At 37.8% G+C, this 14,418-nt stretch overlaps 1 protein-coding gene across 4 annotated transcripts in view; it reads right to left on the reverse strand.

Annotated features, from left to right (window-relative positions):
• Positions 1 to 14,178, reverse strand: part of GPR155 (G protein-coupled receptor 155) — a 29,947-nt gene extending 15,769 nt beyond the window's left edge. Inside the window, exons 1-6 of one of the 4 annotated variants that reach the window (XM_037397499.1) lie at positions 13,922 to 14,176; positions 12,595 to 12,705; positions 10,532 to 10,663; positions 7,364 to 7,869; positions 2,296 to 2,695; positions 821 to 986 (exon numbers count right to left, since the gene is read on the reverse strand). In XM_037397499.1, coding sequence (XP_037253396.1) covers positions 821 to 986; positions 2,296 to 2,695; positions 7,364 to 7,856 — 1,059 coding nt within the window. In that variant the 5' untranslated portion in view covers positions 7,857 to 7,869; positions 10,532 to 10,663; positions 12,595 to 12,705; positions 13,922 to 14,176. Of the gene's footprint in view, positions 1 to 820; positions 987 to 2,295; positions 2,696 to 7,363; positions 7,870 to 10,531; positions 10,664 to 12,594; positions 12,706 to 13,921 lie in introns of all 4 variants that reach the window. The other 3 variants (XM_037397498.1, XM_037397496.1, XM_037397500.1) reach the window with 3 other exon arrangements.
• Positions 14,179 to 14,418: the final 240 nt, after the last annotated feature.

The following is a 14,418-nucleotide window of genomic DNA, read 5'->3' on the forward strand; positions in this document are numbered from 1 at the left end:
TTTCTGCTTTCTCGAATTTGCACAGTGATGCAAGTGTGAATTGTTACTAATACTACAGATCTCTGTTTTAAAGAGATTTCCTGAGTTTGTTGGGCACAAAATTCTATCTTGTAAGGTTTACTTTTAGTATCCTTTTTTTTCCTCTCTTTCTTTAAAAAAAACCAACTAAACAAACCAAAAATAGGTAACATTAAAAGCACTGGAAGTCAATAGAATGTTTGAATGTCATTTCAAATGGAAGAAAGGAAACATTTATAAAATACGTATTTTAAGTTGAAAAGATAAATGATACCCTCTACTACTAAAAAATGTAAAATATATTTCTATAGCACAATTTAACTGAAGGACAACATGACATCATCAGTTAAAGCCTATATTCTTCCATAAATTTTCAGCATTAAGCTAACATTGTTCTTACTAAAGCCAGTAAGATTATCTCTGTTTTTAATTACAAAAACAGTAGCTCAAAGGTCCTTGAAAAAAAACACCTAAACAAACCAACAAAACCAGAAAACTACAAATCCACAACAAAGATAAAATTCTTTAAAGTTATCCTAGTTCTTTCTACTAGAGTCATGAATAAGAAAAGTATGAGGACTTCTTTATGAACATGTACTATCAAGACATTCAAGACATTGGAAACAGTACTTTGCTTAATTTGTAATCTGAAATATAGTTTATATTTGAGACCTAGGGAGTACAAGTAAACTTAAGGAGTCTATACTACAGAAAAGCAAATTCATTAAGCCTACTTATTTAAGTATTTCATCAACACAGTTAAGCTCAAAGTTAGTACGTTTGGGAAAAACTAGCTACATACAATTCCTACTTCCATATTAAATTGACTTGCAAATATTGCGACACCAGGTGCTGCTGGAAAAACTCCATAAAGAAATGCATAGTTTGATAAACTGGTGTGGTTGACTACGCTGTCACTCTTGTCCAAGAGTTCCACCATTTCTCTACAGAGAAATGGCATCATAAGTCTGAAAAGAGAGGGGGAAAAAGTAATTAAAAAAAATAAATTACTCAAGCTATAGCAATAGACTATTCTTTACTCAGAAAATGATCCAAAAGGAAATGTAAGGCTTGTTTGAATATTACTTATGAAAAGCAAAATACTGACATCACTTTGAATGATTGCTTTTACTGTTACCATGACATTTACTAGTTGCCTAAAAATGTTATGCAGCTAGTTAAACCAAAACCCCATACACACACACACAGAAAAGGTAAAAATTACAACAAACTCCGGGATATAAGCACATTCTCTGATAGTACAGACATGTTCTTTGTATAAATCTCAGATTTAGAAAGGTAAAATATTAAAAAATATGCTCATTTTTCAACTGTTAAAGTAACAATAGGTATAAGCAGTCAGCAGCTTTGAAACTTAGACCACCTTTCTGCAAGCTGCCTGAAATATAACAAGGACTTGAGCTTAAGTATCCCATTCTGAAGGTTTTTGCTAGAAAAAAAACCCTGCATCAAAGCTATTTTGTTTGCCTTTAGCAATACCCCAGATCTCACATAGACTCACTATGTAAGCCTTACCCAGGCTGATTACACAAACCCACCAGTAAAGCAAAGTGGTAATACTAAAAAAGATTTTTCATGTTCTTACAAAATTTGTTATTGAGCTGGTTTACAAACTAGGTCTTTAAGTTTACTAGTTAGTTGTACCGATATTCAAATGCACCTTCAAATTTTACAGTATAAACTTAATCACCAAACAATTGTTCTATTATGTTAATTGTAGCTCTGTAGCAAATAAAATATATAGTGTAGCAGTAAGGGAAGATAATGATGGTATAAGTTCTAAATACAACTTGTCATCTATTCATGGTTAAAAGTCTGACAGTTCAAGAGTGTAAAGCAATCATTTTTAAGTTCTTCCAATATAGCAGTTTCAAAGATTTATAGACAAAGAAAACCAACTAATTTAGAGATGTATTGTGTAATCCTAAGAAAATACAAATACTATTCAAATAATGCTTAAACTCACCTTGTCTAACTACTTCACTAGGAATTTTAATTTAAGCTAGTAATTCCCCAAACACCCAATTTGTGACAGATGGCCTGCAGGGAGTCCATGAAGCCGTAACACTGTGGTCTGCTAAACTTCCTTTAAAAGTTAACAGTTGTATACTATCAAAGAGCTTAGGAAGCACTCACCCAAAATACTGGAAGTGAAACATACTATAATGACCATGATAGAAAAGCCACCTGACCAGTACAATCAGAGCTTAAAATGTCTAGAGAAAAAAATTATAAAAGTACATAAATTATACTTACAGTTTAGCTGTGATGAGAAGGATCAGTGCAACAAACATACCCTTTGTCAGTCTTTTTGTTTGTCCCACCATAGTTAGTCCAAGGTAAAAAAGTGCAGAGCCAGAAAATGAACTGCCCAGACCATCAAGGAAGTTTTCAAGGTATTCGGGAATTTTCTGGCCAAGAATAAAGTTTGAGGCAATTCCTATGAAGACCATGAATACAATTGGGTTCTGCAAAACTCGAAGGAGTGCTAGGCCCACTATTTTGATTTTGCTCTGTGACACAATGCGATTATCCCTCCACTTCTGGATTTCACAGAAGATAAACCCCAGAGGGTTTAGCATCATAAGAGATATTGGAGCCACTAGGTAAATGTACTGGAGATATTCTGGGTAAGTGGTTTGATATAAAGCTTCAACTAGAAGACAGGAAATGAAAAGTGATGAGTGAACATTTCAGTACAAAAATACATTAATATTGAAATTAAATGTTGTTGTCTGAAAATTAGAGAAAAATTATTTCATTAACCTTCAGAAATAACTGCATTTACAATCAACATAAGATGATGTAGTAAGAGAAGTATGCCAATCACCATCAGGCCACAGTCATCTAACAAACACACTAAAGACCAAAGGTTAACTATCCAACACTATTTAATGATTCTATGAATATTCAACATTTATATTAAAAGAAAAGGAAAGAAAACAACATAACAATCCCATGTGCCCTTTGAGTCATCCCAAATGCTGAAAAAAATGCGGTTTTTTTTCTGAATTGCTTTTCCTCCACAGAAACACAAGAGTTGTGGAGAATTAAATGCACCTTTGCAGGACACAAGTGAGACTAAGATGAGGAGCAACATTCCAGAATTTAACCAGTTTTCAGCAGGTAAGTAGCCTGTGAACCTTCTACACAGATTCAACACAACACAGCAAAGCACCAAGCAAATTAAAAAAATATATTATCACATAATTATTACTTGATTCTCTGGGACTACTCAGGACAAGTCATCACTGTAGTTCTGGTCCCTCAAGGAATTTTAAACCATCAATGTTTGTTTTCATTGCTACTACCATACTCTGAGTTAAAGTAGAAGTGCTGCTTCTTTCAAGTTTGGGCTAACAACACTTCAAAAACCATGAAAAAGAATCTGGAAAGATACAAAAGATTCCATTCTAAGGTCAACTGAAAAAACCCTAATACTTTTAAAGTAGGGTGTTAGCTTTTACCTGCCTTATAATGTTATTTCAAATAATTTTCAAAGATATACAAAGTGATGCTTTCCATTTTAGCTTCTCCTACCCTAGTTAGAACGAAACACATTCTTCCCCAGGCAGAAGCATCTTAACATGCAGGTGCAATTCTACTTGCATTACAAGGAATACTACAAAAAGGAAGCACTATTGCATAAATAGACCTTTCTATGGGATAAGAGCGCTCCAAGTACCAAATGAAATTTAAGATCACTAAGCTGCCAACTGTTGGAGGTATTTCCATTTCCCCATGTACTAAACCTGTTCTTTTCTGAAAAAGTTTTCCCTCATGTCTATGTTTTTCAAAATCCAAAAGATTTATACCTTCAAATTATTTAAGCATCTGGAATGACAGGATCTACTAAGTGCTGAATCAGCACTTACTATAAACAGTCTCCTCTTTAGATTGAATAAACTATCTCAATTAGTTTAGTTCCTTTTCTTATATATTGGAAATTATGGTGCTTTCCCTCTTACAGGACATGATTAAAGTATGTATACATGGGCCACCTGTTCTAAAATCCTGAATAAACCGCTGAACAGAACTAACAAGTTTATGGTTAGTTACTGCAGTTAACATGCCAGTTTTAAACAAATATATTCTGATAAATAAATCCACTTTAAACATGCTGGACACTTTATGTAAGTAAATTTTTTTCTAAACCCTAAAACCTTAGTGTGATGGTTTTATGCTGCTTTATACAAAATGCCCATTTTAATGAAACACAACTCAAGTCACATGTAAAAAATGCCTGAGTAAAAAAATGTAATAAATCAATATTTTTTGGCAAGTTGAAACGGTATACTTATCAATATATCAAGATCTGTTAGTACTTCAACTGATGTATGAAGTCACAATGGTTTTTTTTGGGTAGTGAAAAGTGGAACCATTGTAGATTACTGAGTGAAAAAAAAAAGAAATCACTCTTAAGGAATTATTAAAACAGTGAAAATAATCCACAACTTCCACCTCTGATGAAAATTTTTATTTAAATCAGGGTCTCTGCTTGCTGATCATAACAAAAAGTTGAAATCAAAGATATCTTAATATTTTTTTTAAAAAATCAATTCTTCACATCCCAGCTGCCCAAAATTACATATACATCACACACCAGTTTTTCATGCTTAATACAATTAGCACCATTAAAGTCGTGGTAACTGAGCCATCACCACACCACACTTCTGCTACACCTATGCTTTAACAATACAGCACCAGGGAGTAGATGAAGCTGTTCTGTCAGAGTTCTCTCATCTCATCCACTAATAAAACCAAACAGACAAAGCTTTCTATCATAGTAATTCTATCTACATCAGGGTGCCAGCAAGCCTCTACAGCAGTTGTTTTTCACTCTAATATGTAGTGTAGAACTGTCATAAGTGATTAGAGAAAAACAGAGTAGTGATCTTTGAAAATGTAGCCTGCATTTTGATTTTCCTATGTGCAAATCTTTGTTAAACAGCAAAAAAATAGCATAGTGGTTACTAAAGAAATTACATGGGATGAAAACTCAGGGCGGTTTTTTATTTACTTAGGAGTTCAACCTACTTTTTAAAATACTGTTATTAGAATTCACAGATTTGTCGATAGTGATTTTTTTTCCTTTACAAATGTCAAGTGAGGCAGCCTTTAAAAATATATTTCCATTAAAAGATCAAGTTTTGCTCAAAACACTACCTATCACCATACATGAAAGTTGTAAGCAAGGTGTTCTTTGTTGCCTAGTCCTGCAAACACTTCACAGAAGCCACTAACAGTAAAAAGATTGCACACATGACAGCATGAACCAAACACTGGTGGAAGTTTGGGGATGGGAGAAGGGAAAGGACAGAAAAGAAAACAAAAAGCTCTAAGAAAAAAACAACCCTTAAGCGCCTACAGTGTTACTGTTGGGTTAAGTATTCCAGTAAAGCTCTTAATGAACTAAGTGTTGCAAATTTGGCCAAAATGTACACTGAAAAAATAAGATTCATATCTTACAAATCACAAAATACTTGAAGAAAAATGTAATCTGACAAGAAAATAATTCAAAGTAGAAAGAATGTTTTAAGGATACAATGGAAATATGTTGAGACAACCTTAAAATGGAAAAAAAAGAAAACCTCTAACTGCCATTTTAATCCAGTACCAAGAAACAAAGACATAATTCTCACAGCCCTATTTATGCTATGCTTCTGGTTTCTCTCAAAAACTAAATCTCAGGAGATTCAACTGAGGGAAACAGGGTATTTTCATCTGAGGAAGAGAAAGTTTACAATTGCTTTTGTCTACAGTTTACATGTATCCAGCAAATTTGAAGTAAGAAAGAAAAAGTCAAGATTCTCTTGAACATGCTGCCCTGGAATAGGGAGAAAGAAACTGCCAACTCCTCAAGCAGTCTAAAATACAGAGCTACTTTATACATATAATCTGGAATTGCATGTTTAAGCTTCTCTTTTGTAATTTTATGCTCGATTCTGTCATCAAATATCTTGCTTTTGGCTTTGCTAGCACAAAAATGCTTTTTTTTTTGTTATTAACCTTGTCTAGATGATAAGGGTGATCTGAAGAGAATTTGAGAGTCACAGAGTATGTTCTCTTCAGGGAGTAGCAAACAAACAAAACAGTTCAAGCATCCTCTTCAAATGCTTCCACTCGAGGTGTGTTTTGAAGATCCTGATACCTGCAGTGTTCTTTCCCACACCAGCCACATGGGTCAGCCTGGGAAGAGGCACCACTGAAAGCTACGCTGGCACAGAAAAGCCTCCCAGGACAGGTAAAAAGCACCACAATTCAGACAGTAGCAGGTAGGAGAAGCCTGCTACAACTCCAGATCACTTTCAAAGTATCACAGTACACATGGCTAAAAACATTTAACATATCATTAAGAAAACCTATATAAAGGAAAAAAAAAATCTTGCTTATCAAAAGGGAAGAAAATAACAGTCTTGCAGATTGGGATAAAATTAAGTTTAATAACTGATGTTGCTTGGAATTCAGAATATAGGCTTACAAGAACAAGAGTACACAGTTATACAAGTTATACTCTGAATGCCTCTTTATGCTTTGTTTCTTTTTTAGCTCCACTAGATCAGCGGTTAGTTACACGTCCTGAGAATGGCACCATAGCCGCATAAAATTCCGATTTGATACAAACAAATGCAAGTTACCACAAATCACGCAGCAATCTTGCTTTTAAAAGACTGACTTGTTTGAAGACTATATTCTAAAGCATGTCTGCTGGTCACAATAGAACAAAGATAATGGGATAAAACACAATTGACTATATAAATTATGTAAAGTAGCACAAAAATCAGAAGTTTCTTCAGAACAGATTCAAAGTTTGTCATACACACTTCACAACCAGTAGGCACCAACGTTATGGCTAGAAGTTTTCTTTGACCTAAACCAAGAAGTAATGCCAAATCAGTAAAAAACCCACTACAGCTATTTCAGAGGCCACAGGTACAGGCTCATACTTTGCAAAGCAAGAAATTTTGGTCTTAATGGCAACTCTGGCAACTTCCCATAAGGAAAAGTGCCTGCAGTAAGTGTAAGGTGATTTACAACAATTTTGAATTTTTATTCCTTTTTTTTTTAAATCTAGTTTACTTAAATATACCAAGATGTACAGACAATGGTAGCTGGATTGTTTACAATTCTGTTTCATTCATACCAGCTGACAGTTTTCTTCCCTTACTAAAAAGTACAAGGTCTGAGGTCAAGAAATGTGACTTGGGAAATAACTTCAATAGCTTATAACTTCAGTTCAGAAGTCAATTTCAAAGTATGGAAAAAAAAAAGCAAACATGTCTAGGACACTGAAAAATAATTTTAAAGAAGAAAGCATACTTACCGATTGGATATCCCAGTGCAAAGTCATTGCTTTGTGTAGCAAAAATAGGGAACAAACCTGCTTTGCTAAATCGATTCTCAGGATTGGCTACCAATAATGTTAAAACACAGACTAAGAAAAACACAGCAGCTTTCGCAACTAAAATACTGTACAGGAAGGACCAATTCACATCAGAAAAGTTAAGTACCACCATGTTTTTGAACAGTAGAGCTGGGAGTGCAAAACGGGACACAAAATTTCCGAGTCCTTTGGCCTGAGTTGATGTGATAATGTTGGCTCTTCCAGCTATGTAGCCACAAAGAATTATTCCAAAGCACTCTAACAGGGCTGGGAAAAGCCTGCTTATTGACATAGAAGGAGTACCGCTGGTGTTATTGAGTCCAACTTGTCCAGGCAAAGAAACAGACATATTGGCTGAAGATGAGAGGTTCTTTGCATTGAAGTCTGAATAGCTATCCATTTCCTTTGACCACCTCTTCCAAAAAAGGAACATGAAATGATCTCATCTGTCAAAGAAACATAAAGTATTTATTTATTAACTTCCAAAACTGTGTTTGTAAATGTTTATGGTATTAGGCTTGCTGACAGAAGAGTTTACAAGTGCATTACATATAAATAATGAGACAAATAGCAAGTAGCTAAAGAGAAACAACTCTGAGAAAGAAGAATGCTGAAAAATCATTCCATACATCTTTTTCTCACTAGTCCACACATGCAACAAGACAACTGATAAGAGGCTAAAAATCCACAAAGAAATTTGAGGGTAACACTGAAATATTAAAACTAAACATAGATTGAGCATCCAAAAAGCAAAAAATCTGTTGGAAGGAAAGGAAATACAACAAGGATTATTTTGTTATTATTCTAAATATTAATTATTAAACATTAATTAATTAAATTAATAATTATTAAACAGCATTTAAAATAAATTACAACCCTTCAGCACTTTCCAGTCATTGTTTCAGAAAACAGCAATTACTAAATTCTCAGCATATATTCCCCGGTTTCCTGGACTATCATTACAAGCCTATTTATTTCTAACAGAAAAGCACAAGACTCTTTACAGACTCACCAGCAGCTTGAAACCTTCCTCAACTCCTCAGCTCACTGTCAATTCCCAACTACAATTCTCACATACTCTTTGTTTTCAATGCTCAAATTTTTAGTTTTCTTTTCTAAGTCCTTTTGTTCACCCCAGGATATCTTGTCTCAGTCCTCCCTAAATCATGTCCTACTTGGTTCTTTTTCCTTCACAATAAAAATACACTTTAAACCCTCAATATTAAAATCCCATCTTTGACTTACCTTTAACTACTGCTGTTCACCTCAGCTTCCACATGCTCAGTTTTATGCATGCTCAGGAGTCTCCCTTTACCTGCATATTTAGATCTTATTTAATCCAGGTTCTTCTCCTGAAACAACTCTTACCAAAATCCCGAGAGGCCAAAACCTCCTTAAACTCTAAGAACTGGTGTTTCATCTTCACCCCTTGTGACCATCACACACCTTTATCATAATCATCCTCTTCTTGAAATTTTGCCTTTCCCATATCTGTAATTCCAGCACCTCCTAATTGTCCTCCCACCTCTACTTGTTCCTATAACATTTACATGGGAGGATCTCTCTAAATTTCTGTGGGTGCTAATAGGGCTCCTTCCTTATTCTGCTATTGTCTCCCTACGTGCTCTGCCTGTGTATTTTCATAAGCACTTATTCAATTATAAACAGATGACTCACAGATCTCTCTTTCTAATCCACACTTAGCATCTGTTAAAACTATTATTTCAGCCTGTCTCCAAGATCTCTTTTGTGAATATCCTGCTGTCAATTCAAGTCAAATGAGCCTGAAACTGTCCTCTTATTCTCCCAAAAAAGATGTTCCTCAGTTATGCTGTGCCATGTAACTATTTTGCTAAAGGCAAGCCACAAAGGTTACAAAATCCTCTAATTTTGTGGGAAATGCAAACCTACTGAACTCGCATTCATTGATAACTGTTGAAAGGAAAATCTTCATAGTCTATCAGTATCAGTTCTTTTTTTGTACATTCTTCTACAGACTCATTCTACACACATCAAAATCCCCTTGCTTTCATATTCTTTTACAGTATAAATTTATACCTTCTTAATCTATTACAGAATAACAAGAAGAACAGCCTTTATAAGAACTGAGCACCAGGCAAGGAAGATAAATTTGACCAAGAATCATAGCTTGTCCACTCTGGCACAAAAACACTTGGCAGGGCCCTCTCTACCTTCAAGAAAGATTTAGAGATCAAATCATCAGATCACCCTTCAAGCCTGTACCTTGCTTTGTGCAACTTTGACCTCTCCCAATGTTTCAGTATCACATGCTAATGATGCACTTTCCAGTTAGCAAGGGATCGACATATGACACAGTGGCCAATGATCTAATTCATTATGCAACTGCTTACCCATATTCCTACATACAATTCTTCAGGCCCGTAACAGTATACATTTGATTAAGTATTTATGTCTAACAGATACATCCTGTGACTCCTGATCTTCGCTTGTTACCAGTGATGCCCTTTGAAAGGGCTGACTATAACATAGCAGGTTCTATCTGCAAGTAGACATGTAAAGTCTGCAAATCAGAGAATAGAGTGGACATCAAACACAAATATTAATTGGTCAACAGCAAGGTCTTGCCAAACAAACACAGCTTTGGTAATACAGCTCCAAAATATGTGCAGCCCATTAGCTAACTCTATACATAAAATTTTGACATGAGTAAATCCTAAAGTACTCTGGATTTAAAGGAAATCAAGGCAACTTACCCACTTTCTAGAGACAGAAACTAAGTCAAGACCAACCTGATTTGCCTTAAGCCATTTAACATATCAGTGGCAAAGCTGAGATTTTCAATTCCCAAACCAGTGCTTTGTACAGCACACCTGTGCAAATCAATTGGTTTAAGAATCTTCCTATCCTCTTTGTATCCTATCCGTAGGGAATCGAGAACTCCTAACACTCAGGTAAATAAGCAAGTAAACCAAGTCAGAACAAGGGTGAGAACTTGTATGCTCTATTTCACATCCTTGCATCCAGCATACACTTATTCACATGTAGCATAAACTCTTTGACTCATGACATTTATTTATGCCTGAGGCTTTTAGTAAGCACTCCTACAATGCTGGTGTTACAATTTATCTGGACTGAGCAGCTGCATCACCCAAATCTGTCAAGTAGCTTTGGCTCTCTCTTCTCCCAAGTAAAATGAGACTCACTCCAGTAGGACTTATTTTAAACGTATTTTTCTTATGTTATAGATGATATGATCACCTAGATGTATTTGAACAAGGAGCTCAAAGCATTATCTACTACAGAACGATGGAAAAACTTGCAATAAATAAAGCAGACAATAAACCATTTCTTCCAGCAGCAAACCTTAAGGAAGTTGTTGGGATTTGCAAAATGCCCAAAAGAGGATCAGAGACATTTCCAACATTGAATTCTTGAAAGAAGCCAGCTACATTCTACACTAGCTGCAAGGTGAAAAGCAGGTTTCTGGCATAGCTCCACCTCAAATTTTTCAAGCTTGCAGCACTGCAGACAGGTAAGGCTCTTGGCAATGCAACATGTTCAACCTACTCAGTGCTCTGCTGAAGTATATTTTTTTTTTCAGCAATAAGATAAACATGAAGCTTTTTAAACCAAACGCAACATTTGTTCTGTAGCGGAAATCTATTCTGGCTGTATCTATCCCTAGGTTCTACCATTTCTTCTCATCCCCTGTACCTTCCTATCCAAGGCTGTATCTTTTTTACCATGTCAATACTAATGACAAAATTTATTTTCTGATATTCTTACTCACAAAAGCTATACTCTACATAGAGTTATATAGTGGGAAGGACTGTATCACTATAACATCTCCTTCCTCTCTTTCTCTCCTGAAGAGTGGTTTAAGCTATCCAGGCTTTTTGCTTGCACAGACTAAGCCTGCACTGGCAAGTCTATCATAATAGGTACACAAGCCCATACTTTTAAACCAAAATTATGCCTAAATTAAACACTTCTCTTCCCTCTGTAGTAAAATTATTTCTCCTCATAAAATCACTACAAAATACAGAAATGCCCTTGTCCCCAGTTTATAATTCAGGAGTTAAATAAATATGCAGAAGACTGACTCTTTAGTTGTAGCAGTCAGTAGCATGTGCGAAATCCTGTATCTTCCTTACTAGATCAAAACCAACATGGATATACACCCACACATCCTTCAGTCATCTTTTGTAAAGTGCCACAAATACTCCTGCAGCCTTCCTTTAGGCTATCTTCACCTTAAACTTCATTACAAGGGACACTGTAAAGTCAGTCTGGTCTGATTTTGGTGAACCACCTGAGTTTCAAAGAGAGAAACTACATCACAGTAAAAGCTGCTACTGGCACTCCTCAGGTGGCTTTGAGTGTGGATCATCTCTTCAGCTCCAGGGATGCACACATCCCAAAACATTCACATTTAACACAGATTACCTATTGCATAGCAGTAGGTATTTTCCAGAAGTGCAAGCTCTTGCACAGCATGCTGCTTAACACAGTGAATACATCTCTCAGTCCCTTTTGCTCTATAGGATACATGCATTTACGTTACTGTTATGAGATTATGTAATGACTAATCTCACATTTAACATTCAGCCTTATCACACCTGGGGCTTCACTCACACTAACATCTCACAGGAGCAAAAATGTCTTCGATTCACAGTTCTTAATGAAATCAAAGATACTGATCTGATGCAAAACCAAAATCTTACATATTCTACGCGGAAACTCATCTCTTCTTACAGTAGATGTAACAAATCAGCTACTGAAATGACACTAAAATAAGGAAATATAACCGCTCCAAAGGAAAGCACTTAGCTTTGACTCCATAGGACATAGTCCCTTCAGGGACTGAGGATTGAGATTGAATCCTTCAAAACTCAGCCGCAGCTGCATTGTTGGGAACTGCAGGCCAATAAAGACAAAGCTTTTAGGAATAACACTGTTTTATCTGCTGACGATTGTGTCAAGCATAGCTGCTTGCAGCCAGACTGTCAGTTTCCATTTGTAAGGAAGGACAGTACAGCTAGCCCAAGAGGAAGCCTGGTATGAAGACCAACATTAGACAAAGAGCAAGGAACAACTGCTGTTTACAAATCCCTTGAAACAAACTGGAGCACTGATATTTGCCCACTTCTCTTGTAGGTTGTCAATATTTGTAAAGTGTTAAAACTTACCAGACCAGAAACTCAATTCTCCAGCAGCTGTGATTTAAGCAACATCAGGTTCTTCTCTGAGTACTGAAATAGAGCAGTTGCCTCTTTTTCCAGCAGGAAAATCCCTTTCATCTTTTTTAATGAAAGTCAAAGACAATATGACAGAATAGAAGAGACGAGCTCAATGTGAATCCTCTCTGGTCTCTCACTCTCAAGCTTTCAGTGGATAATCACTCTCAGGACAGTCCTGGTGACACTGGCAAGGCTGTGCACATTGTTTGTAAATTATATCCCACAACATGACCTCATTTACTACTTTAATGCAATGCAGAAACATCTGAAGGATGACACATTATTTTACTTAGAAGGCTGAAAGTGGAATCAGGGCAGTAAGAGTTACTACTTGTGGCAGCTACAGCACCTTATCCTCAGCTCAGATAAGAATACACCATACGCGTTTTCATGTAAAAGTTTGTACAGTAAGTCAAACAGGAAGCAATTTTAGAGAGTTACAATGATAAAATGAAGTGAGAAGAAGTGATTACCGCAGTTCCTATTCTTGCAAGTTAACCGCAATTTTTATTTTTCTCTTCACTGGGCTAAGCAGAGAGAGGACAACATTCTAACAGCAATTAACTCAAGAAGTGGGAGACCCCTAGCTTGAAATCTGGGCAATGCCACAAGAAATATCAGACCTTAAGCCTCTCTAAGCAGTTGTTTTTCAAAACCACATTTCCTTTTTCTTTTTTTTTTCCTGTTCTGTCACTACAAGAAAGCACCTGGACAGCGCAGAGGCAGGGGAAGCTGGGCAAAGCCCAGGCCTGCCCTGAGCACATGCGGGCAGAGCTCATAACAGCAGCACTTACAGCTATGTAAAAATTTGTCAGTGTGGGTGTTCAGACAAGACCAAACGAAGCAACAGTTGCCAATACAAAAATGGCAAGTCAGAAAAAGAAAAGGAAAACACACCTCGCCTTAATTTTCAATTAGGCTCACCTTAGGGCCTGTCAACAGATAGGTATGTACTTTTGAAGCACAAAACAAAGCATTTTTCAAAAGACAGGTTATATTTTATTGTCAGCACCCCTTAAAAAGCACCCCACTTGCCCAATAGGGATGAAATATCCTTCGAATTACAGGGAGAAAGCCACGACAAAACAAACGCCTCCTGCCTGCCCCTTTCTTGCCCATCACTGCGCTGCTCTCCGCTGTCACCTCAGCCGCGAGCACACAGCATTGTCACTCAGAAACAGGCGCGCGAGAGAAAAATACCAGCCCTGTCCTGCGTGACAGCTGTGTCATCAGAAAATAAAGACAAGTCGGGGGAAGGAGCGGGCAGATTACTTACTTAGCTTTTTTGGTAGGCGCCTCCGCACAAGGGTACGTATAGAGGGTTTGTACTCAGCCAAGGTGAGAACCTCTCTAGGCCGAGGCCGCCGGTACCGGGCCCCAGAAAGGGTGGGCTGGCTCGGCCTGGCCCGCCCCGGCCCGCCCCGCCAGCGGCCGCAGCCTGCTCAGCACCCGGCGGGGCCTCCGCCCTGGGGGCCGCCCCCGCCGCCGCAGGCCAGGTCCGGGCCGCCGCCCGGCCACGCCGTGCAGGGCCCGCGGGCGGGCAGGGGCGCGGGGCTGCGGCGGACGGCGGCGGGGGGGAGGGATCAGCCGCAAGATGGCGGCGGCGCGCGGCCGGGCCGCTCTGCCGCCGGCCGGGCGAGGCCCTCCGCCGGCGGGCGGGCAGCGCGGAGCGGCGTGCCGCCGCCGCGTCCTTCACCCCGCGGGCTTCTCCCGCCCTCGGGAGCCGCCTTCCCTGGCGGGAGCGGAACAAGCCCCTGCCGCCCCCGGCTTCTC

The sequence above is a fragment of the Falco rusticolus genome, chromosome 8, assembly GCF_015220075.1.
Source record: "Falco rusticolus isolate bFalRus1 chromosome 8, bFalRus1.pri, whole genome shotgun sequence".
NCBI classification, from domain to species: Eukaryota; Metazoa; Chordata; class Aves; order Falconiformes; family Falconidae; genus Falco; species Falco rusticolus.